At 38.0% G+C, this 25,234-nt stretch overlaps 3 protein-coding genes and 1 long non-coding RNA gene across 8 annotated transcripts; 2 read left to right on the top strand and 2 right to left on the bottom strand.

The window, feature by feature from the left end:
* The first annotated feature begins 254 nt into the window (after window positions 1-254).
* Window positions 255-2,439, top strand: LOC127654392 (uncharacterized). The gene is made up of 3 exons (XR_007971923.1): window positions 255-465; window positions 1,290-1,484; window positions 2,006-2,439. It is a non-coding gene; the product is annotated as an uncharacterized LOC127654392 (long non-coding RNA).
* A 1,185-nt stretch (window positions 2,440-3,624) lies between these two features.
* On the top strand, window positions 3,625-5,409 carry LOC127654324 (thymidylate kinase-like). The gene is made up of 5 exons (XM_052141450.1): window positions 3,625-4,025; window positions 4,340-4,448; window positions 4,674-4,764; window positions 4,937-5,134; window positions 5,262-5,409. The coding sequence occupies exons 1-5, from the start codon at window positions 3,896-3,898 to the stop codon at window positions 5,370-5,372; spliced, it is 639 nt and encodes a 212-aa protein (XP_051997410.1). The 5' UTR covers window positions 3,625-3,895; the 3' UTR covers window positions 5,373-5,409.
* A 482-nt stretch (window positions 5,410-5,891) lies between these two features.
* On the bottom strand, window positions 5,892-13,839 carry LOC127654322 (cysteine protease ATG4B). Of its 4 annotated transcripts, none has more exons than XM_052141445.1 (13): window positions 13,780-13,839; window positions 12,920-13,021; window positions 12,764-12,835; window positions 12,536-12,634; window positions 12,126-12,227; window positions 11,938-12,010; window positions 9,859-9,938; window positions 9,346-9,545; window positions 9,168-9,246; window positions 8,862-9,007; window positions 6,627-6,683; window positions 6,453-6,543; window positions 5,892-6,034 (listed from the first exon to the last, which is right to left on the bottom strand). In XM_052141445.1, exons 1-13 carry the CDS (start codon window positions 13,787-13,789, stop codon window positions 5,976-5,978), a joined length of 1,170 nt encoding a protein of 389 aa, XP_051997405.1. In that variant the 5' UTR covers window positions 13,790-13,839; the 3' UTR covers window positions 5,892-5,975. The 4 variants fall into 4 exon arrangements, with proteins under 4 accessions (XP_051997405.1, XP_051997404.1, XP_051997403.1 ...); XM_052141444.1 differs by having other exon boundaries at window positions 5,908-6,049; XM_052141443.1 differs by lacking the exon at window positions 13,780-13,839 and adding an exon at window positions 13,623-13,722 and having other exon boundaries at window positions 5,908-6,049.
* Window positions 13,840-14,327: 488 nt separating this feature from the next.
* On the bottom strand, window positions 14,328-25,195 carry LOC127654323 (bcl-2-related ovarian killer protein homolog A-like). Of its 2 annotated transcripts, XM_052141449.1 has the most exons (5): window positions 24,925-25,195; window positions 24,498-24,717; window positions 23,333-23,461; window positions 19,549-19,712; window positions 14,328-16,697 (listed from the first exon to the last, which is right to left on the bottom strand). In XM_052141449.1, the coding sequence occupies exons 2-5, from the start codon at window positions 24,712-24,714 to the stop codon at window positions 16,572-16,574; spliced, it is 636 nt and encodes a 211-aa protein (XP_051997409.1). In that variant the 5' UTR covers window positions 24,715-24,717; window positions 24,925-25,195; the 3' UTR covers window positions 14,328-16,571. The 2 variants fall into 2 exon arrangements, with proteins under 2 accessions (XP_051997409.1, XP_051997408.1); XM_052141448.1 differs by lacking the exon at window positions 24,925-25,195 and having other exon boundaries at window positions 24,498-24,723.
* Window positions 25,196-25,234: the final 39 nt, after the last annotated feature.

Here is a 25,234-nt window from a genome sequence, read left to right as displayed (position 1 = left end):
TTTAATGAGTAATACTCAACTATAAGGTTTTAATTTACAAGTTATTTTTATTTAGATGTACTGATAATATACAGAATAAGATAATATTATTCTTTAAACGTCTCACCTTCTAAAAGTGCGTCGCAAACGGTTTGTTCTGCTGCATCTCTACGGTGCGGCATGTGTTTGCTGCTACTTCCGGGAACTATTGAGAGGCTCCACGAGCCGCCATTGCTGTAAAAAAAAAAAAAAACGTTCCATTGGAGTTGTCGCAACTCTCTCTCTCTATGGCTCTGGTTTAGATAAGCCAGCTCAGGCATTTCCGGTCAACTGTCATTCCTGAAGATGTTCCGCGCTGCCTGCAGGATCTACCTCGAGTCAACACAAATGATGATTTACACCGCCTGATTCATTCAAATTCAAAGACTTCATCAAGCAAACGTGAAAAGGGATGTATTATATCCAGCTATATCCATGACTACGAAGGTAAGTTGGCAAAAGTACACTATAATTATTTCGTTCTGTAAGCTAGCTATAGACAGCTAACGTTATCGAACGTAAGTTAGCTACTGTTAAGTTGAAAGACCAACGATAGCTTAACGTTAGCATTGGTAAACAGAATATAACCGCTAAGTTGGCAGCATTTAGATATATAGATCTGTCTCCCGCTACTCTCCTTGACATAACCTGGCTTGGCACTAGCATAACATTTTGTCTTGCTATGTGGTCTTTGCTTAATTCGTTGCCTCAGTTTCTGACAAGAATGAGGCAGGAGAGGTGTCTGTGAGGGCAAGCTGCTTCAGGTCGATGAGGAAAAAAGAGAGACCACACAACTTGAGTGTGGGGGAATGAGAGCAGGTTCAATAATGTTAATACGTTCTGCTTTCTGGGAATTCCATGTGCCAGTATAAAATAGGCTGAAAAATAGATAGTGACTGTAATGCTATTTGGACCTACAGCCTGCTGTTGCACCAACAGAACCGTGCACCAACTAGGGCCTACACTGTGTGTGTTTCAAAAAGTATTTTACTCAACAGTACATAGTACACTCTGTTTATTGTGTAGTAGACATCGTGGACACAGGTAAAAATTCCCAGAGAGTAGAGGCAGGTAGGTTGCCAGCATTTGACATTGTACACCGTGAGCATGTTTAAAACGCATAATTAGCTACACCGTGACTCCATGTAGTTCTGTTATTAAATATGTATTTCAGTAATCTCAGCCACTCTCAATACAATTATTTACCTGAATCTCAAAACACATGAGATACAGTATCAATTGATAATTATTATTATTATTTTTTTTTACAGGTTGTTCTCAAAGACTCTAAACCCGTTGAGCTGTTGACCTGTCATTCCTCATGTGTGGCAGGGCTTGCACTATGCAATCATGTTGCAGATTTGCTCTACCAGACCTCACATTACAGCCAGCAGGGAGTAACAGCTGTCCCCCCTACTCACAGCTGCACAGGGTCTGAGCTGCAGTGGCACAAACCTAGACCCCAGGTGATGTTTTCAACATTATCTGTCTCACTTCTTCCTGGTTATGTCACATAAATCGCATCAACTTTCAAGGCTCCATGCAGCATCCTTCCTTCTGAAAATATGATCATATGAGCTAAACATTTTTTACACAAAGTAAATAAGTTCTTGTACAAATTTCTTGACCGGGCTTTAAGCCTGGTCCAACAAATGAGATGGTGGTGTTGTCAGCTAGGCCAAAGAGAGAAGATTGGCTGAAGTGATCAGGTAATCTGTAGAAATGGGCAGTATGTCTGCTACATGAATTAAAATATGTACTGGATATGTAAAATTGTACTTTGTATTTTTAGACTAGTCTTGATTAGACTTAAGATGAACCTCTAATTGAACTGAATGTCCATACAGACACACACACACACACAACATCTCTGTAGCATAGAGCTACACAACACTGAAGTAGAATTTGACATGAAAAGCATTAATTTATGATAATAACAAACAGTACATAAACGCTTGTCTAACTGTTCAGTTGTGTATGTTTTCAGGAGTAACTTTTACAACGGGGCCTGTGACTGGACCTGTGACCTTCCAGACATGTCAGTTCTGCGTGTGAATGAGATTTACAGAGGAATGCCAAGGGAAACTGCTCCACCCACAACAACAATGGGAATAGCATTTATTAAATGGGTTATTCAAAGAACATTCAGAGACGGGAGAGTCATAAAAACAATCAAACAAAAGGTTGATTACTTTTACCTACCTATGCTTTTGGCTTGTCAATTTCCATGGTTAACTTTCAATCAGTTTTTTTTTACAAAGTTCAAATAGTTTGGTTTTCATTACATTTCTGAGCAGTTTTCATGTGCTCATTATTGTCATCTGCCACAAATATATTCTAATAGAATAGAATTCTAGTATACTATGTATACAAATTATGTTATGTAGTTGAACATGTCATCATTAATTTATTAAATTACATATTTTCCTATAAATGTTATTTATGTGAGTGTTTGAGGTTATATCTCATTAGTACCTAAAAAAATAGTATTGTTTAAATGCTTTTTGTAATGGCCACAATAAAATACACAATGCTTTGGGGAGTATTTTAAAACAAGGCAGTTACAAACAAATGTAGGTTTATTCACTGGAAGCATGAAACTGAAAATGAGGGGAAAATACAGATCCCTGTATGATGTTGTAGAGATGTAAATCCATTCTTTATCATTGAACAAAAGCAGTAGCTAACAACAGTAAAATAGTATAAATACTAAACAGAACTGCGCACTGGTCTTGATGCATCCATTTAGACCCAGCAATTTAAAGCAAAAAGCTCTGGTAATTTAACAGAAGGCATGCAACTACATAGAGCTGGTTAATGTTACCAAACATATTTAGGGGGATAACCATGTCAAAGAATTTGTGTTCCTTTAAATGGCGAATAAGGCGCTCAACATGCACTCTCATAGTCTGGGTCTCCCTGACCTCGTGTGCTGGCATCTGAAATCTCCCAGAAAGAAATGCAGGCCTGTACACTTTACAGGGCACACAGTCATCCTTAAGAAAGTCCAGTGGCGAAAATTTCATCAAAATGTTGGGGGGACAATAAACATATCGATTCTCAAGAGCAATTTTTGAAGGGGACACCAAGGGATTTTTTGTTGTTGCCCCGTTTCATTTGTATTATTTTATTTCTTAATTATTTTAAAAATATATCATTATATTATTTTCAATACACATATTTTAATGATATTTTAGGGGGGGACAACCTTCAGATAGGGGGGGGGGGGGGGGGGTCGTCGGAGGGGTAAGTTTGAAAACTAATATCCGAATTGAATTTAGCTGAGGATGAACAATTAGGGACGCAACAGTGCCCAGCTTAAGTCCACTCAAAATGCTGAAATTTAAACGTCTTTTTCATGTCGTTCACTTATTTTTGTAATCGATTTAAACAAGTGAATAACTGTTACAAAAAAAAAAAAAGATTGATATCGCCTTACAGGCTATATTTACACTGTCTATCATAAAATTTAATATGCCGCTACAGCAAGTGACGTTTCACCGGAAGTTTTTGAGCTGGCTTATATTATTCCGGAAGTTGTCATTAACGTTCCATGCATATAGCCTCCCTGGCAACACTGACTCAGTCACTCCGGATCAGGAACAGCATCTCCACCACCACCAAACTGAGCACTGGGGCCCCCTAGTGCTGTGTGCTCAGTCCACTGCTGTTCACTCTGCTGAATAAGGCCACGACACAATTTAGTGAATCGCATTTGTCATTTTTCGAGCACCGTAGAAGAGGACGGACCATGTATATTTTTGTTCTGTTTTTTGAAGAAAAGAACCGCGTAAAGTGAAACTGTTTGAGTCCGAAATGCTTACGTTTATTACTATCGTTTGCGTACTGGTTTGAAGTTTTTTATTTTTGAAGAGCAATGTCTTGCAGAAGGGGAGCGTTGATTGTGTTGGAGGGAGTAGACAGAGCCGGAAAAACCACACAGGGTCACAAACTCGTGCAGGCGTTACAGCAAAACGGACGAGCCGCAGAAATTATGCGTTTTCCCGGTAATATCACGGACCCATCAGCTGCAAAACCCATAGCAGGCAGCTGTTAATTATCTAGACAGACCGCAATTCTTAAAGAGTAAAGTGAATTATACACGTTCTTGTCAGTATGTATATGCTTCAAAAAACAATAGTTCTTATCAAGTAATAAATGAATTGCTAGTAATGGGATATAGCCTACTTGGAGTGCACATGACGTCACAAATGCTGCTTACTTGGAGCACGCATGTGATAAGCAAAAAATGTTGTCTAAGCATACTGCTTGGATTCGAGACACAGTTCTGTACTGACAGCATAACTTGTTTTCCTTCTAGACAGAACCACTAAGATTGGCCAGCTCATTAGTTCATACCTGGGGAAGAAAAATAATCTGGAGGATCACACTGTCCACCTGCTCTTTTCAGCAAACCGCTGGGAAATGGTGTAGGTTATCACTATTAATCCAGTAAAACATATGCACAGGAACGTCCTATTGATTGGCCCATATATATTGATCTTGTATGGGTTAACTAAGATTTGCACTGTCCTTTGGTCATGTCTGAATCAGTTTTTTTGGGGGGGGGTCTGCAGTGAGAGATTATACTTCTCTGTCAAAAGTTCATCAATGTGTGTCAAGTCTGCTTTTTCAGAGTCTGTTTCTCACTTCAGGCCTCTGATGAAACAGAAATTGGAACAAGGCATTAATCTAGTGGTGGACCGCTATGCATTTTCAGGAGTGGCTTTCACTAGTGCCAAGCCTGTGAGTGTTACTACAACTCCGACATAAAAGTATAAAAATGGGTGTATAAATTATGTGGATATTTTAAAATGAGCATGATGGCATCACATGCTTTTTTTTATTTTATTTATTTAGTCAACAGTAACACAATTTGAGCTATATAGACATTAGTTTAATTGTTTTGTGGGTTTAGGGCTTCTCTCTGGAGTGGTGCATGCATCCAGAGGTGGGACTTCCAAAGCCGGATCTGGTAATGTTTTTGCAGCTAAGTCCTAATGTTGCAGCAAACCGTGGAGAATATGGAATTGAACGGTATGAAACGAATGCTTTTCAACGCACAGTTCAGCAAAGGTTTGAAAAGCTAATAGAAGATCAATCAGTCAACTGGAAGGTGATTTATTTGCATATAATCCTGAAAATTCTACTTTTACAGTATATAATCACTTATCTTGTAATAGTTTTGTTTCTGCATCAAATGGATGTCTGCTGTTTTGACTTAAATGCCTTTTCTTGGTTAGGTGATTGATGCTGCCAGGACAATAGAAGAGGTGCATAAAGATATTAAGCTTTTGAGTGAGGAGATCATCATATTATCTGAGAATCAGCCAATTGGAGATCTATGGACATGAACACATCTCCAATTGCTATTGAAAAGCTTTTCATATAGACCTAATTAGAAACCAAGTGAATAATTCTTGTATTTTTATTTTTGAATGAATTGATTAAATAAATATTCATAAAATAAACATGTTTACAGAGATTATTAACATGAAGGAAAACATTTCTGTATAATTACACAACCTACCCAGTCTGTAAACGCTCAACCTTCCTTGGTTGCCATTTACAAGTTGATACAGGTCCAAAATCTCACTGACTTTCACTGGTTGAGAGTAAATGCCTAATCAGATCCGATAAGCAGTGCTCCCAACCAAAACCAAAAAGTGTGTTATGGCAAACCTGTGGTTAAGTTAAGATGGTAAAAAGGCACCATAAAACTAAAAATAAATCTATAGTGTTAAGACTCATGGATACACATAAAATGCGACAAAGTACATACTGATGATCCTTTGAGCTTTGACCCACTCAATTGATGCAGTCAGTTTAGCAGTTTAAGAAGAAAGCTGTGAATATGCCACCAAATACCACACTGGCCTTGGACATCAATGGTATTTCTCTTCTCTCAGGAGGTTTCTCCCGCAGTATTCTGACAGTCTTGCAAAAGTAATCTTTCTTCACAAAGACAGGATTTCAAACTCTTCATCTTCAGAATCAAAGAAACGTTCGAGCCGGTCTGAATCAGAGAATTCTGTTTAGAAATGTATATAGAGGGTATGATAAAATATACCTATAATTGTGTACACTAAATATACTGTAAGCATTAAAGCTTCTTGACCATATACACACTGCAGCTATATACTGTTGTCACTCAGTTATTTACTAGAGTGAAAACCACATTGTGGAATCAACTTCACACCAGACAAATGTAGTGACAATTGCATTTGCTGCACCTCTGTCGATAGTTAACACCAAAGATGTTCATTTATAGCGGTGAGATGCCACATTGCTATAGTTATCAGCATCAATCTTTGCCACTTCTTGAGTGAATCATGTATACACAATAGTAATTTAGGAGTTGTCACACCTAAAAATCTAGTGTGTATGTGGTCAGCATTTTTAATATATAGAAGACACATAGTATAAGACGTTACCTGGAGTGAGGTTAAGTACATCGGCACTAGTTAGATGGGATGGCTGACTGTCCACTAATTCAAACATAGGAAGACCTCTACAGTTTGAAACCTGTACTAGGACAACAATGGAAGTGAACAGAAGCTACTATAAATAAACACAATAATTAGCAAGAAAATAGAATAACCAAGTACCTTACGAATCTGTGCACACCAGTCATCAAATTCATCCTCTGTTTGACAGAAGAAGCCCTGAGAGACAAATTTAGTACAGATATTAATGCACATACAGTGAAATTTGTAAACTCTGGCAACTTAATCCAAGGGGTAGAATGTTATTCACACACACAAAAAAGTTGACACTTTTCAACAATTCAGTACTACAGAGCAGTGTTGGAGAAGCTACAAGTTACTCATAATATACTGTAAAGTATCTCTTTAAACAAAATAGATAGCTACACATAAAAGGTAGTGAACTACACTGCATTGACGGGACATAACACTAGAACTACCAAGGCAGTCATTTTGACCCTTTTTACATTTTGCAATGTAATAAATTTGTGGAAATAAAACCCATATAACCATAGGACCCTGACTTTTCTTAAATGTGTGTATATTCTATTCTAATATTGTTATTTTATAACAATTCTACCTAGTATTTCTACCTTGAATGGCCATAACGGTCATATTGACCGTACGCATTATCGCCGGTGTATCATTTCAGCGTTTGCTACTTTTAACTGCCGTCGAAGATGCGCGTAACTGTTGCCTTGCAACCATTTTGTCTAGTTGTTTTTATATGCTATTGCAAAGCAAAAACGTAGCTTTAGCTTTTAAATGTCAGCAAGAAAGAGACTGACTGCCACAGAGGCTTTAGCCTTGCTTCAGAGCCTTGGCGATGCGGAGTCTGATGGAGGAGCAGGTTCAGATAGTGATGTCTCTTGGTCTCTTGACAGTTCATCTGGCACTGACTCAAGAGTGATTTCAGAGATAATGCCAGTTCATAAAAAAGCCGAGTGGAGGGCAGAAGGTAGAGATTACCTTTGTTGACTGAGTAATCGATCCACAAGCGTCAGTAAATGATGACTTGTTCAAGTGAGCCCACTTATAGGAGAATACGTTAATTATGATTTTACAGCATGATATTTTTGCTCACTGTAAAACAAATATTGCTTTCTAAATCAGTTTGTTTTCCCGCAGTTTAGCGAATTTTCATATTCTTTATTAACTAGCCATTTTGGGTTAGGCCTATATGCGTTTCATACATGCCCATGAAGAGTTTTACTATGCATTGAAATGCATATTGGTGACGTTTTTATCAGTTATTATATCCGAAGATTTGTTTTTATTTTACAAAGAAAATAATAGAATATAATCAAATTTTTATCTGTAATTATCTACAATAGGTTCTGTGTTGATGAACTAATACATTTTCACATTCATTAGAATTTAAATTTCATGTTCTGATTTTTATTATTACCTATCCTAACATAACAGATCCATTTATTCATGGATTTTGATTCCAGTGGTGGCTGCATAGGATTGTTTCAGAGGATAGGATTGTTGGCATTTAGACTTTCAAAAACAAAACTTTGCACTCCCGCTTGCCTGACACAAAGTGAGGCACGCACCTTCTGGTGCAGTCCAACAGCTCTTACACTATTATATATTACAAAAAAGATTGTATTATGTAGGCCTATCTGCGCTCGCTTGGCGTTCAGTGCTCCATTTAATCCATTTTATTCAAATTGAGGATTTTGTTCGAGGATTTTTTGTTTTGTTTTGGGTGATGTCATAAAATATGACAACAGACATTAGAAGCTTCATTCTTAAACCTCAAAAGAAGCTTAGAATGTAAATATGACATGACAAAAATGACATTCGGTACAGTCTAGTATGAAAGCTATGGTCATTCTAGTAGTTATAGAATTCCAGTAGTTCTAGTGTTAATAGGACAATCTATTTTTAAATATATAACTCCATTTATAAAATTTATTAATCAAAAACAATGAAGGTTTTTGAACAATAAACAAATTATCCACAATACAAAGCGGGAACTCGATTCATAATTGTTTTATTTATTTATTTTTTGTTATCTGTTGTATTTGTATCTTTTACATGAACTATCTGAACAAACCAATTCACCATAATGAGTCAGACTTTCCAAGACTACACACGTGTAAGAGAGGACAGTTTAGGAGAGAAAGTTTGATTAAGGCGCAACTTGCGTGTGCAAAGAGTGATGCTTGTTGGGAAATGTAGCTTTTTACTTGACAAGCTACACTATTTTGAAAATAGCTGAACTACTGGTACACCACTGGAAAATGTTGTTAGGTTAGTAGTGTTTCTACTTTTACCTAGTTACTTCCCTGGTAAGGTCTAAATGTTGAAATTGAAATCTGAGTTTGCATTGCACAAAGCACTACTTACAGCAGCAATGGAGGGGTCAAGCTCGCAGATATGCATTCGGCAAGGAGGATGCTGGCAGTGGTAGGAGTCATCTGGGAACTGACCATCTTCACTCGGTTCCACAGCTGGTTGTGTGGTATGGGGGTCTAGATAAATCAGCTCATCACCTTCAGGATGGAATCAATAAGAAGCGCATGATGCGGTTTTAAATAGAATATACTGCCATATAGCTTTCAACATTTACTTCATGTCTACACCACAGATCAACTTGCAGGCAACTTTGTGACTAATGGCATAGATGGGTTTATCCTAATTAACTTTTCTTACCTACAAAGCCAATAAAGTAGTGAGCGCTGTTCGGCTTGCCACCTATTACTCCTAAAGACTGAGGCATCATGAAGCATTGCTGTAGATAAGATGTGAAAATAAAGGTTTCAGCAACTAACCTTAACAGAAAGTTGTTGAGTGATCACATCTATTCATATAACAGATATGAAATACTTACCTTGAGTGGTTCAATGTAGGCTTCATTGATGTCACTAAGGCCCAGTCTTAGAGGAATCAGTAGAACAAGAGGTTTCCACAGAACTGTCTCTTCCTCTGCCAGAGCACAAGCCCCCTCCAGATCTCCATTCATCTCCCGAGGCTCTTCAGAAGCTGCACATGCTCCCCTATCAAAGTCCAGCCATGGCATACACAACCTCTCTACAGACAGACAGTAGAATCAATGATCAAATCCATGTGTAGGACATGTGATTAATTATGTCACTAAGATCCTGAAATAGGAGTTAATATGTGAAAAATCATAAATGAAGGAACAATGTCCTCTCTCAAGGGTCAGTTCCTACATGTATTGTTAAACAAGCCAAGTACCAATGGAGGTCTCTGATAACAACTAAAGGGATTCTAGATAAATGAATGCTTGGTTTGACATAAACCTCACTTTAGGGGATTTATGTAGAATAGATCAGTACATAACCATTTCCTCACTTATGAGAAACTATGAAAGAGAACTCACTGATTTCCTCTATGACCACAGTATTGTCCATAGCTACATGAACTGCCAGTCGGCTCCAGGAGTCAAAAACTGCCAGTTTCCTGGATGAGCACAGAAACAACAGCACTATGAAACAACACTGGCCAATCAATACAACTTTGTTTAAATATTATTGAAGGGATAGTTCACCCAAAAATGAAAATTCTCTCATCATTTACTCACCCTTATGCCATCCCAGATGTGTTCTGCCTTCTGCAGAATAAAAAAACAAGACTTTTAGAAGCATTTTAAAGCTCTGTTTGTCCATTCAATGCAAGTGAATGGTGGCCATGCCTTTGAAGCTCGAAAATGTAGATAAAGGCAACATTAAAGTAATCCACAAGACTCCATCAATGTCTTCTAAAGTGATCCAGTTGCTGTTGTGTGAGAACAGACCAAAATATATCTCCCCTTTCACTGTAAATTTTGCCATTGCAGTCTCTAGGTACTATCATTTCAAGCTTAATTAAACTCCCTAGTGCTTGGCACATGTGCAGTGTGCTAGATTGTGCTATAGGAAGTGTAATCAAGCTTGAAATTATGATAGTGCCTAGAGACTACACTGATGAGCCAAAAAATTATTACCACTCACAGGTGAAGCTAATAACTTTGATAATCTCCTAACAAGGGCACATGTCAAGGTCTGGGTAGATTAGATGTAAGCTAACAATCAGTTCTCGTATTCAACATGTTGAATGCAGGAGAAATGTGCAGGAGTAAAGAAATGAGTGACTTTGACAGGGGCGAAATTGTTATGGCTTGTACCCCACAAGCCATAACAATTTGGCCCCTGTCAAAGCACCCAGTTAACAGTGATGAGTACCTACCGACAGTGGTCCGAGGAGAGACAAACCGGCAAGAGTGTTGGATACCCATAGCTCATCAATGCTCAAGGGAAACAAAGGCTATCCCATCTAGTCCGAACTGACAGAAGTCACAGAAAATGTTAATGATGGTTACGGGAGGAATGTGTCACAACACATAGTGCATCACACCCTGCTGTGTATGGGGCTGTGTAGCCACAGACCGATCAGAGGGTTCATCCATGACGCGCCTACAATGGGCACTAGAGCGGTGGAACTGGACCTTGGAGCAGTGGAAGAAGTCACTTGGTCTGATGAGTCCCATTTTCATTTGCATCACGTGAATGACAGTGTACTTGGGGAAGTCATGGCACAGGAAAAGCCGGTGGAGGGAGTGTGATCCTCTGGGCAATGTTCTGCTGGGAAACCCTGGGTCCGGCCATTCATGTGGAAGTCAATTTGTCACGTGCCACCCACCCAAACACTTTAGAATACCAGGTACACCCCTTTATGGCAGTGGTATTCCCTGATGGCAGTGGCCTCTTTCAGCAGGATAATGCACCTGCCACACTGCAAATATTGTCAAGAATGGTTTGAGGAACATGATGAAGAGTTCAAGGTGTTGCCCAGTCCTACAATTTCCCCAGATCTTAATCCGATTGAGCCTCTGTGGGATGTGCTGGACCAACAAGTCTGATCCATGGCGGCTCCACCTCACAACTTAAAGTATTGAAGGATCTGCTGCTAGTGTCTTGGGGCTAGATCCCACAGGACAACTTAATGGGTCTTGTAGAGTCCATGCCTTGGCGTTTCTGAACTGTTTTGGCAGAACACGGAGGACCACAAGCATATAAGGCAGGTGATAATGTTTTGGCTCAGTGTACAATGGTAAATTATTTTATTATGTTTTCACCCAAAACCAACATGATCACTTCAGAAGACATTGATTTAACCACTACAGTTTGATGGATTATATTTATGCTGACTTTATCTGCTTTTTGGAGCTTCATAGGCCTGGCCACCATTCACTTGCATTGAATGGACCTACAGAGCTGAGATATTCTTCTAAAAATCTTTGTTTGTTTTCAGCAGAAGTTATACACATCTTACATGGCATGAGGGTGGGTAAATGATGAGGGAATTTTAATTTTGGAGTGAACTAACCCTTTATGCCTTGATGCATCTTCCTAAATCAGCAAGAAACACAGAGCAGTTTCAATGTAAGTAAACATTACAATTAGTCTAATTTGGCACTTACTTGAGTACCTGTGCCACTGTGTTAGGACCATACCATTGGCCTATCCCCTTGCCCTCACCTACACCCATCTGAGCTAAAAGAAAAGAACAAGCCATATCGGTCATCCAGAGTAATGTATTCCTAAAGTGTGTTCCTGCATCCCCATTGTCTTGCTGGTATAATATTCAGGCAGCTGACTTGAGAAGTACCTATTTGATGAATGGAATAAAAGCTGTCCTTCTTGTCAATGAAGGCATTGAGGATACTGATATATTCCGCTCTCTGCCGCTGACCTGGATTCCATCTCCAGTCTAATGAAACACAACATACAGGTACAGTTGCAGTAAAAAGGAAACACTAGGATATACATGTATATCTGCATTCAAATGGTTACAAAATGTTATCTTCAACTAACACACAACAACAGACAACAATGATACATTTTAATGTCATTCATAGTGAAGAGTGGAAAAGTATGTGAATTCCTAGGCTAATAAATTCTCTAAAAGCTACTTGGAAGTCAGCTAGCCCAGAGTGTAATTATTGAAACTAGTCAGGATTTAGATGAAGATCATTTAAAAATATACAAAATACAGGTTTTCTATTGTGGCCAACTTACCTCTACCCAAGTGCCTAAAGATCAAGGCCTCCCCAAGGATCATCTGCCCACATCGGAGCATGCAGCCCCAGCCAGTGTCTGAAGTGGGTCCAGTGCCACCTGTAACATCACATGCGTTAAACCATCAGGATAAAAGCTAAATGGACTATGCAAGTGAATAATTAAATAGGGGCATTATATGGTAAGTGTGCAGACACTATTAGATCATGACTGATGACTATGACTCACCGATAGGGTGGAAGTTCTTTCTATAAGTGAACCACAAACGTGAAGTGACGTCAGACAGAATCTCATCCTTCTCTGAGATACAAAGAAATGCAAATCTCTTTAGATGCCAAAGCTAGAGACAACAGCAAAAATAGGACAAATGTTTCACACTGTTACCTGTTAGTCCGCTGAAATGCTTTCCCAAAATCCAGACAGGCTCTGAGGTCTCTGGGAAATCTTCGATCTCACCAAAGCGCAATGAGTCGTATGTGAGAGTAGCTGTTTTGGGGAAAATGAGACTGTTAAAAAAAGACTGAACAAACTATAGATTAAAAAAAAAAAACATTCATCTCAATTGTTCACTTACGACCACTAGAGACATTAAAAATATTTGTTTCTTCTCATAAAATCAATGACATTACTTTAGACATATGCTGCTCTTTGTTTCTTTGTCACATTACAGTTAGAGGCATGACACAATGCAACAACCTCTCTGCAACTACTTAGCTAAACAATTATGTTAGAGGTATGAAGAACAGTACAAGTATGAAGAGTACAAATGACAGGGACAACCTACATCAACCTCACTAGCTCTAGTAAATAAAGTGCTAACTGACATACCTATGCAACCTTTATCTCAAAACCGAGTGAGCTGTTTACCTAGACAGCATTATTGGTCATCATGTGGACGCGTTCCAGACGCTAAGTAGGCAGCTCACTAGTTTGTAAAACAAAGCCTTTAAAATAAAAATGTTTGTACGAATGGCCGTGGCATTTCTGTGCAGTGAAATCTAAAAACAAAACTGTGTCAATCCCTCAACTGAGAGCAGATTTTTGGTATATTACTGTCTAGCTGGCAGCAGTTGGGACATGTATGTACCATATTTAATGACAAAATCCCAAACTGTAGTGGCAGCCTCTCCAAAAACCGGCACGTATTTGCTTGTCGAATGAAGAATCTTGCTTTTTATCAATTTCATGAGACCCGGACATGTGACCGAATATGTAAAGGAATCGTTTCCTTGTGGGTTTCTTACCTGCATCCATCCCGACAGTGATTCAGCCTATCTTGTTTGTTGAGTAGCGTCTATACTGTACGGACCAATAGAAAATGACTTCCGCCTTGCCTCGGGTGCGTAATATCTGTGATAACCAATCAAGTTATTTCTACTGAAAGAGTTTTCTTAACCAATGGAATTTCTCCAAGGGAGGGACACGTTTCCCGGTCTGGGAAGCTGATGTAAACAAGCAGTATTTTTTAACAAGCCAGAGTTGTGGAATGTACATTTCAATTTTTTATTACACATTAGCATTTCCAGTTTCAAATTATTTCGTTTGTTCAAATATATGAAAATGAGAAGGTGAAAAATGTTGATGAAAAATGGGAAGCGTGGAAGTTGTGCAAATTATATGCAAATAATTGCAAATGCTAACACCAAGCAATACAATAATACTCATACAATTTGAATGTTAAAAAAAAAAGTGTGGGACGTACGTGTCATGGTGATGAAATGATAATCTAACATGAGAGCTGCCTCCATAAATCAAGAGTAGTGTCAACCAAATCACTTAACAGATATACCACAGGAATTTCGCGCACTGTGACAAACTTTGAGCAGACTTATGATTTTTAATTTTAGGTTGTAGTTCTCATTATAGCCAGCAGGTGTCAGCATGTAGGCGCAATAAAACAATTAACACAGAAATATGAATTATAATTAGAAGATCTAGTCAAGATGACATCACAAAATATCCTGGATCATATCCCAATGTATTTGATCTAAAGTAACTCATACAGTTCTCAACATCACCACTTATATACCTAATAGTTAGGGTAGGGCTATTGTGCTCTATGTGTATATTACATATTCATTCATGGCTGTCTGATCAAAAGTCAAAAGCAGAGGCACTTTGTTTCTGGGTTAATGAAACCACATGCTGAGAGTGATCACCATAGAAACAATATTCCTTTACTATGCTGTCTGATCTCAACTACATCCTCCCACTCACTTTCCACCTCTTACACTACTAGGTTACTTTAATATTATATAGAAATATCAGCATGAAGATTTTGTGTTTAAGTTTTAATTCAACCACAAGACAAGCGTCAAACTGTACATTTAAGTATCCTCAATATCAAAATGTTTTTTTTTTTTTTTTGCATAAATTCATTGTAGCACACACAATGTCATTATTCGTAGAATAATTTGTATAAACCGATATAAAAACAAATAGAATAGAAATACAGTTTCTTTAACACAGTTTAAAGTTATTATTAGTGATGTTTTCATAATATCTTACGGATGTTCAGAGCCGCACCAAAAACACCAGAAAGAATGAAACAAAGGGACAAATAACAAGAAATAAGAAAGAAAAAAATCTGCAGATACATGACTGTTGACTGCTCAGGACTTAAGCAGGCTGACAGGTCCAGAAGAAAAATGACAAACATAAATGTTACAGACATTTGAATGTCCTCTGCTCTCTCAATTGTGAGCACACTTCCAGTACTACAGTATTTGATTATAAGCCAACCAAAATCTGTTTTATATATTTTCACACTCATGCGTCAATTTATATAATTGGACCCATTCATTACAATGTTTTCTTGGGAAATAAAATCCTTTGATATGTATTGCATGCACCACATTTTGCCTATGGATTCCTGGCAATTTTTAAACTGCATTTTGGATCTTGCTTGGATTTTCTAATCTTGCCTTTTGACAGTCTGCATCTTTCAATTATCAAAACAATTTAATACACTGAAAAAAGCAATATCAAATCACAGAAACCTTATGACAAGCCAATGTTGGGCTAGGCAGCATTGAGCCAATTACATGTTCATTACACAAGCATAACATTTCTCAGCAAATACAAAGGTCATGGTAGCTTCCACTCCGCTGGGTTTGGCATTCTACATATCAGCACTACATTCAATAAGAACTGGTAACAGCAAGGAATGTCTCAGAGTGCAAGAGGCTAGGTTAAATGTATAACAAATCCTTCAAATGATAGTTCACCCAAAAATTAAAATTCTCTTATCATTTACTCACCCTCATGCAATCCAAGATGTGTATGACTATCAGTATTCTTCTACTGAACACAAACAAATACTTTTAGAAGAATATTTCAGTTCTGTAGGTCCATACAATGCAAATGAATGGGTGCCAAATTTTTGAAGCTCTAAAAGCTCAAAGGTAGCATTAAAGTAATCTATACGATTCCAGTGGTTAACTCCATAATCGTCAGAAGAGATAAGTGTGGGTGAGAAACAGATCAATATTTGTTACTATCAATCTCCACTTTCTCATTTTTTCTTTTTTCTGTTGGCGAGTCACATTCTATAAGCGCATCACCTCCTACTGGGCAGTGAGAATTTATAGTAAAAATGCACATAAATATTGATCAGTTTCTCACCCACACCTATAATATTGCTTCCAAAGACATGGATTTAACCACTGGAGTCGTATGGGTTACTTTTATGCTGCAAAGTATATGAGCTTCAAAATGTTGGTACCCATTCACTTGCATTGTATAGACCTAAAGAGCAGAGATATTCTTTTAAAATATTTGTGTTCAGCAGAAGAAAGTGATACACATCTTGGGTGGCATGAAGGGGAGTATATGATGAAAGAATTTTTATTTTTGGGTGAACTATCCCTTTAAAGAGAACGGTCCATCTTGGAGCTGAAGAGTGTCCATTAAAGGAAAAGAGCAAACTCTGTGCAAGTGTAAACATGTTAAGAGCAGTGAAAGACTGAAGCGGTGAATAGAGCCCCCTTCTGACAGAGTCCAGTATTTTTCCAGTATCATTTGCTAATACCGCCCTTCATTTTTCCCAAAGCAGGTAGAAGACCACATCCTTGAAGTAGTGACCGCAGGCACAGGCAGCTGCCACTAACCAGTGAAAACGGAAACTGGGGTCTGTATTGATTACACACTTTGTGATGTCTGTCTGTAAGAGAGCACAGAAAACACATATAAATACCAAAAAAACCTTAGTGTTGATAAATACTATAAAACATTTCACTTTTTTCACACCAGAGTTTCACACCATTTGATTTAAAATACAGTAGCTTTTCTTGAAAGGTATTTGACAATCAGAAAAGGAACTGATGTTTACACTCAAGTATGTGCCTTTTCAGCCAAAAGCAACATTCAGTGGCCTAAATGTGATATATTTCAGCATTCACGGTTCCATTTGTTTGGATTGGCTAAGACAAAAATTTAATTGCTAAGGGAATCTTACAGGGCCAAATTTGTCAAGACAACACAGCTCGTTGAAATATCTTAAATTAAAGCTAAATAGATCTTTCTCTCTCTCAAGTATTAATACACAAAACAGATAAAGACAAAATAATAATTATAAAATGGTAACAAATAACAATTAAAATAAGGTGCAGGTAAAAAAAAAAAAAACTAACACATTTTATTATATATAAATATATAAGCATTATATACATTATGAACATAAAAAATACTGTGACCGACATGAAGGCAGTAATTGGTTTCTGAGGGTGTGCAGCTCAAAAAAGAATTTAGCTGCAACTGATGCATGATTGTCCTCCCTCAGTAACACCTTTGATCTTTTTCTGCTGAACTGGAAAACAATGGCATGAGGTTTGTCAAAGTATTTCGCTCTCACTTCTGTAAATGTCCCACAGTGAAGGACAAAGTGTGTCTATGTCTCGACCTCACCAGTGTCCCAGTGAGCAAAGAATCGTTCTTCCTTATGAAGCCATGTTTGTCGGTGTCTGCCTTTTGCTATGGCCAGGCTGTGATCACTGAGCCTGTATACCTGTAATCTCTGTTTTGGATCTCTTATGGCACTTTATTGTTCAACTCGACTCTGCTCGCTTTACTTTTCTGAGCTTGCTTTTCCACTGCAGTTTAGTGCAGCCTCAACATGGGTGGGATTATAGGTAATAGTTGTGCCGTTTCTAATGCCGTGACATCAACTTAAACATGACATAAATAGTGTCGAGATATTCTCTCTCTATACAACAAAGGCACCAAGAGATGGGTACATCCCTTAATTTGGAACTTTAAACTTAACGGTAATGTTTTTGTATCTCTGTGTGAGCTTGTTAGAGTGTGTGTCTTTCATTTTGTTCCCAGGGCAATTCCACAGACAAAAACACCCCAAATGGCATGTAGACCCAAGTGCCCTCATACTCACATTAACAGTATGGAAAATAATGTGCAACCAGTTCTCCTTTATACCACACCAAGTCTCATTTCAGTTTTCAAATAAGTGTGTGGGTGTGGCCATTCTGTTCAAAAACAGCAGTTGCTAAATCAGGACACTCCCAAGAAGAACACCTTGAAAAATGTTGAGAATGGTTTTGCCTTAAGCAACCATTGTAACTCTTACAGACTGGTAGATCTGTAAGAGTTAGATACAGACCTAAACATAGGCATCATGTTATGACTGGCTCAGGGCCATGTTGAATCTGCCTGAACACTAATGAACCACAGGCATGACCTGCAATGAGAGGTGCACATACCAGTACAGCTCCTTACTCAACAGGTTTGCTGAACTGACAGATTCAACTGATTTCCAACCAAAAGCTGCATAAACGCTAAATGTTCTGTCTGTCTATACATAGTGGACAGAGATGGAAAAGCAGCGGTTTGCTTTCAGTTGGTGCATATTATTTTAGCTTAGTTAAAAAATATAAAAATATGACATACATTTTAGTTTAACTGACCATTCAACATCACAGGTCATAACTTAGAAACCACTATAAGAATGACTTTCAGGAATACTAAAAGGGGGTCAGTGTTTTTTGGTATAAAAGGGACAGGAAAGGACTAGGAGTGAAATTTCATGAAACTACAAACAAATGCAGAACTATAAAGGAGCACCTAAGCGAAATAATTTCTTCCAGTTCTAGAAGCTCCTACAGTATGATCTGGCGTATGGGATATCCCCTCTGTCACGATTCCCTTGTTGTCTGCCCTGGGTTTCACTTGTCATTGTTAAATGTACTACACTTCCCAGAATCCACCTGCCATCACCACTGCCATTTTGTTCATTGTTCTCACCTGTGTCTAATTCAGTCATCACTTCCTGGTTATTTAAGCCCTGCTTTTTGTTCACTCCTTGTGGTTCGTTGAATGTTGTTGTTAGCCTGGTATGTGTTCCCTTCCCGTGTTTTGTGTACCCGCCTTGTTTATTTTTCTAATAAAGTTTAAACTGCTTTTGGATCCGCATCTCATCGTCTGCTTCGCTGCCTCCATTCATAACACCCTCATAGTATTACGAGACAATTATATCATATAGTTTACTCCACAGATGCATCACAGAAGTTGCATGAAAGCAGAACATTTACACTGATGTTCTAATGCTGTACAGTCAGCAAAAATGCAATTACACAGGAATCACAATCGTTGGAAACAATGTATCACTCACTTGATTGTTCATTTTTAATTTGCTTGCAAAATCTGGAATTTCTTTTCTCTCATTTATGTCACAGCAAAATGTATATCTCCAGTGCTGAACCACTGTAGACTTGCTGAAGCTCATCAGATTTACACTTTCAAAATTAAAAAAATCTAGAAAGATAAACGGATAATATTTCAGCACAGAAAACGATAATTTAGTTCTGTTTAGATCATATCGGTTCTGGGTTTTTTTTTTTGTGCTACGCCACACTCATATTAAGGAAGTATCAAAAAAGTTAGATGTCTGAGACAAAAAAAGATTTTTGCTTTAAATTTTTGTATTTTTTTGGGAGCAATTGTGTGCTGACTTTGTGCATTTGCCACAGAAAATAAAAGTGCCATAAAGATTCATTTCTTACCCAGCCTCCTCTCCTTTTTAACCAGGATGCAAGGCTCTTGCTGACAAACTCTCCCATACAGTCAACAATGGTGTGTACCATGGCTGGATGGCCATGCCGGACACAGTCCACAGCTAAAGCTCCAGCTACTGCGTACAAAGACACAATCTTCCCCCATGTTACACCTGTGCAAAAGCAGACAAAGACAGACATGTATATATCTGTAACGAACAGAATTATCTTATTCTTATAAGAAAAGAAAAAGAAAGTCATAAAGGTTTGGAATGACATAAGAGGTGTGAGTAAATGATGACAGAATTGGATGAACTATCTTGAGTCAAGCAACTGTTTTCTGACTGTATTTACTGTTTAGTATACAGGTATACTGGGAAGACTGTATATTACAGAACTATAGCCAGGTGAGTTATTGATACAGTGGATGATATAAGAACATATTAATGGGATAATCCCTCACCCCTTCTTACAGATAGAAATATCATTGAACAGAGCAAGGGGGCGAGTTATTGTTACATAACTCTATCAGCAGCCAGGCAAGCTGTAAGCCAGCATGGAGACAAAGGGAACTTTTCTTCAGCACAGCGAATAGGCTGGCTGTAAACAATCACGATACATCACACAAGTGGGCATCATGATTTATTAGAGCTAATGTGATAAACCAAAGGCCTTTTGTGCACAAATAGAAACCCTAGATACACTATTCCAAAGTGGACTTCTGATCTGACTGTACCTACAAATACATTAATACATACAGTATACTAAATGCATTTATACGAAATACATACAATAAAACATCCATGGTACATGTACAGTGATGGTTTCAGATACTTAGATATAGTACTGAATGCTTACCATATTCATGTACAGTGGTATTTACATGGTACTTCCATAGTACATTTCCAAAAGCTGCATTATTAGTAGTATCATACTTTATGGAACATTTGGTTAGTGTTTACAGCATGAAATATAACAAAACTTATTAAAGCTGCACGCTCACACTACATGCACAAAAATACTGGACAATCAAGCTCCTTTTTATTATAAAAATACAACAATCCCTGTCTGTATAGAAGCACTATACAAAGAACTGAGCTGGGTTTTTCTGCTTGCCACAAAAATACAATGATCTCACTTTATCATGCATTTACATTTACATTTATGCATTTGGCAGACACTTTTATCCAAAGCAACTTACAGTACACTTATTACAGGGACAATCCCCCCGGAGCAACCTGGAGTTAAGGGCCTTGCTCAAGGGCCCAACAGTGGCAATCTTGGTGGTGCTGGGGCTTGAACCCCCGACCTTCTGGTCAGTAACCCTGAGCCTTAACCACTGAGCCACCACTGCCCATCACGCATGAGATGAAGACCCACTCACATCAGTAACCTTATAAAAGCCACTTTATTCTACATGGAGTGTGTCCCCTCATGGGGGCTGCCATGATAGGATCACATGACATGACCATTTAAATATTAATCGCTTAATCTCACTAACCGCCATGTTATTGGACACTGTCACTCAGGGATTAATTTAATGGTATAGGTAGCTCAAAACTATTGCGTTTGCATAATGCTGCATCCATGTCCCTAGGTGTCAGTCCTAGACGACATGAACAAAAACTTAATGAATGCACCTTTAAAGGAATAGTTCACCCAAAGATGAGAAGTCTGTCATTAATTACCCTTAGTAATCGATCTTCTCAAATCCTTTAAAAGTACATTTTTAAATAACATCCCAATGCATTAGCAAAACAACATTCCTGCAGTTAAATCTGGGCATAACTGGTCATTGAAAAAAACAAAATAATGAACACCTTTGACCACACAACAGCTATACTGCTTCAGGACAGGTATGTGCACTGTCAGGAGGTGCAAGGGTGTAACAGGGAGTATGCTGTAGTATGTGACCTGAGAGCAATCTTTCATGTATTAATAATATAAATGAGGGGAAGACATGTTACAAAAGTATACAGCACATGTTGAATAGCTCCCAGTGTTGAAAATAGGCCATCATTTGCAAACCTTTAAACATGGGAGGTCAAATAAATACTTGAATCACATGGGTTCTCTGGACGAGTGCAGCACTGTCTCTGTGTGTATATATAAATGTCAGAAAGAATCAATTTTGACTCTCCTAAAAGGAGAAAGCCTGGGTCTCTCGATAAATCACTTTTAAGAGAGGTGGTAAATGTATATAGACTGTACCTTCCACCTTAATTTTCCTAACATAAACAACTTTCTGCCTTTTTTGTTCCATGGAAGTCATACAGGTACAACATCAGTATCCTTTTAACCTGTTGTCAGAGGTTGCTTGTTCTTATGGGAATAAGATCATACTGTTAAATGGTTCATACTATTCTAAATTGTGTTTTTCACATTAAATGGATAACATCTTTAGAACTAGAAGCAGATACTAAAAGCTGTTATTTAGTATAACCAGTGGTGAATTCTCAGGGCCAGCAAAGCCTTCTCTGCTGGCCTAACATGCCAAATAAATAAATATTTGTTATCCTTTCATTCTCAGTCACCTTGTTGCCCATGTAATTTTAATCGCATGCCACTCTTAATTAATCTACAAACATATAGGGAAAAATGAAAAGTTTATCCAGAATTTATTCCTTGATCCTTACAAGCAACGTGTGACAACTGTTTTACAAATCGCATGCCCCAAGCCATGCTCCTTAACCAAAGCAACCCATGAGTTTGAGCTCCACCCCATCAGGCCTTCAGAATTTCTACAGAATCCCTCAACAGTGCAAATGAATGAGCAACTAAAGTCAGATTGTCAGATTCATCACCAATCAGATTGACTTATTTGTTCTTGGTGGGTGTGATCTTTAGGATATGTCCCAGTCGAGGCCTTCTAGCTGGCCTTGTGTGATGCAATCGCTTTTAGCGATGTACCTAATTTGAAAGCGAAGAGCGTGAGATCTTAGGCTCGTGCAGAAATTCTCAATTCGCCAAGATGCAGGTGCATGATGTCACACAAACATGTCGACACTCAGGGAGAAATACATAGTAAGTGATAAACATTCACTTTAGTAAGTAATATTGATAAATGAGTTTGTTTCCACATTACATGTTATTGAAACAAACGCCTGCAGAAACAGGTGTATAAAACATGGTAAATTATAATCACTTTTGATAATCGTACACCTGAAACAAAATGTTAGCGCTTCAGCATTGTTTATCAGTTGGGTTGCTAGGCAACATCTCTAACGAGAGTCAAACCCCTGCTAAGCTAATGGGAGCATTTCAGTTTTGTTCCTTGAACGTCATCTTCAGAATATCGGGGAATGGATTGCATTTATGGTCGAGATATCAAGTAGGAATTTCACACATCCAACTTGAATGGAAAGCAGCATAATCGTGTACCCTGACAAAACTACATTTAAATCGCAAATATTGAATTTCTTTTTTTTTTCAGGTATTATAGACCTCCTTGTTAGATTCATATGAAAAATTATGATTTTTGAATGGCTATTCAGAAGAAATTAATTTCACAAAAGAGCCATGCTGCAATTAAAATGTGGCTTGCTTGAGCATTAAATGTAATTTCAAGTTTTGGCTTTCATGCATGGATGTGCTTTTAAAATGTCAATTGTAATACTAGTTAGCTGCGACATAATAGATGATGCACATCCATGCATAGGGGGTCTTATTCATTGTGAAACTGTGTTTTCTTAATGGCATGAACCATACTGAAGGCCTAAACTTTAAATGTATGGCCGCCACGGAATATAACAGTGTATGTAAATCAAGTGTATGCATGAGCATTTTGACCAACCTGTGGAAAAAAGTTTTGCTGCGATGGCCAAAAAGGCATCAGAAACTATATTCTCAGATGCAACTGTAATGTTGAGCTGTAGTGCTACATTGCAGTATACATTCGGATGCAGGTACTCCAGCTTGCCACCTAGGAGACAGAGAGAGAGAGCGATGAATGTTTTCTTTCCGTGGCTCAAGCTATAAGCTTTCAAATCACATACAAAATAGTTGAGATTCGTATCTGATAAAAATCACTTTTTCAGTGCAGCTTCAAACAATGACTCAATAATGGATGCACTCTGTAGAAACATGCTATTATTACCACCATTTATCCATATCACAGGCCTAAAAAAAAGTGATGTACCTTAGAAAGAGCTTATTACTTTCAAAAAATTATTTGTTTCCATTATACGATCTTATACCCTACAAATAATAATTAGGGAAAAATAGTGAATCAATCCCAATTAAAAGTATCCAATTAACATTCATGAGCTTTGAACTTATCAGAGAAAAACAGATTCTTACAGATAACAAGCAGTTAAGACAACAGAATAACTCAGATGACAGTTATGTGGTATATGTCTAGGGGCAGATAGTCTGATCATCATTCTCATAATGTTAAAACACATGAGACAGCAAAAGTAGCCCACAATGCATTTAAATGGTACAAAAGGCAAAGAACTTGGCAAAACCACTCAATGAGTGACACATGGATGAACCTTGTGTATTGTAAATTCATATGCAGTCCTATTCTTTGATAATGGGGAAGTGGAGAAACACATGGGTTTATTCTAGTTTCTGGACGTTCGTGTAATATTCAAGGATGGCCAATATTCCACTGATAATGTTATGAACACCCGGACAACTCAAGAAAGAAACTTGACAGGAAGGTCTGTGATCTTTTAGCTGATATATCATATTAATCTATAATTTAACCTTTGGAATAAGGACTATCTATACATAAATACTAATAGGCTACATAAAACACAGTTCCTTTCTTCAAAACACTTTTCATATATTGTGATCAAAGAATCAACCCTAATTTACATCGGCCTGTCCATGTGAAGTTGCCTACTTGCCTAGACTGCAAAATGTGCACCCTATATACGAATTGGCTCATCTAAACAGCAGCACAGTGGAAATATCCCATTGAAAGTACACAAGTGAAATCTCAGATTTCCAACCTAGCCACAGCAGGACTGAAGACACTTCAGCCAGGGTTCCTCCCGATGATCCATGCTCCGGTTTAGACCACCCGATTTCAGCCCGGTGGAGTCTGGAGTAAATGTAATCTTTACACAGCACTTTCGACTGAGACACCAGCTCCTTATGCGTGGGGGAGCGATCAAACACTTCCATGACTTCAGCCGCAAACACTGAGGAGCGGCGCAATATCTCCATGTCCTTCATGAGCGGAAGATAAATGAAAAACAATAAGATTCATCATGCAGCTGCGTCCTGTCTACGTTCAAATTCTGCCTGGTTTAACTTTACAATAGCAACAACAAAATCATCATGGATTTATAACACGTGGTATATTAGTGGCTACAACAAGTAAGCAATAATATGCTTAAAACTCGTGTGTTATGTGTTTAGAAGATTCGAACTCACCTTTTTGGTCACTTAGACTGAACATTAACCAGATCCGCAGATTTAGAAGAAGAGTCCAGGATCGATTACCTCTCGTAAGTCATCAAAATCCTATGATGACTGATGACTACGATTTCAATTACATAGAAATCGACATTTTCAGAAAATATTATTAATGTAGGCTACTGTTGCACTTTGTACAGATGTATGAACCCTGTGTAAATAAGATTAAACTGCTGGTACAAGAGATAGTGCTTCTTCGTTTGACAGATGGGTTGTGTACGTATGCACATTTCCCACACGAAGTTTCCCTCTATGGATAAGCTCTCCT

The sequence above is a fragment of the Xyrauchen texanus genome, chromosome 13 (genome assembly GCF_025860055.1).
Source record: "Xyrauchen texanus isolate HMW12.3.18 chromosome 13, RBS_HiC_50CHRs, whole genome shotgun sequence".
Taxonomy (NCBI): domain Eukaryota; kingdom Metazoa; phylum Chordata; class Actinopteri; order Cypriniformes; family Catostomidae; genus Xyrauchen; species Xyrauchen texanus.
Note: the sequence above shows the minus strand (reverse complement) of the source record. Positions and strands in the feature narration are given on the sequence as shown.

Coding starts and splice junctions, on each gene's coding strand:
- LOC127654324 (XM_052141450.1), top strand. CDS start 3,896: ATGTCTTGCAGAAGGGGAGCGTTGATTGTGTTGGAGGGAGTAGACAGA. Junction 4,449..4,673: donor GCAAACCGCTGGGAAATGGT/GTAGGTTATCAC, acceptor TTCTCACTTCAG/GCCTCTGATGAAACAGAAAT. Junction 4,765..4,936: donor CTTTCACTAGTGCCAAGCCT/GTGAGTGTTACT, acceptor TTGTGGGTTTAG/GGCTTCTCTCTGGAGTGGTG.
- LOC127654322 (XM_052141443.1), bottom strand. CDS start 13,722: ATGAAATTGATAAAAAGCAAGATTCTTCATTCGACAAGCAAATACGTG. Junction 12,836..12,919: donor GCATTTCAGCGGACTAACAG/GTAACAGTGTGA, acceptor TTTGTATCTCAG/AGAAGGATGAGATTCTGTCT. Junction 12,635..12,763: donor AAAGAACTTCCACCCTATCG/GTGAGTCATAGT, acceptor GTGATGTTACAG/GTGGCACTGGACCCACTTCA.
- LOC127654323 (XM_052141448.1), bottom strand. CDS start 24,723: ATGAAGGACATGGAGATATTGCGCCGCTCCTCAGTGTTTGCGGCTGAA. Junction 23,462..24,497: donor TTCAGTCCTGCTGTGGCTAG/GTTGGAAATCTG, acceptor TCTGTCTCCTAG/GTGGCAAGCTGGAGTACCTG. Junction 16,698..19,548: donor TAAAAAGGAGAGGAGGCTGG/GTAAGAAATGAA, acceptor GCTCTCTTACAG/ACAGACATCACAAAGTGTGT.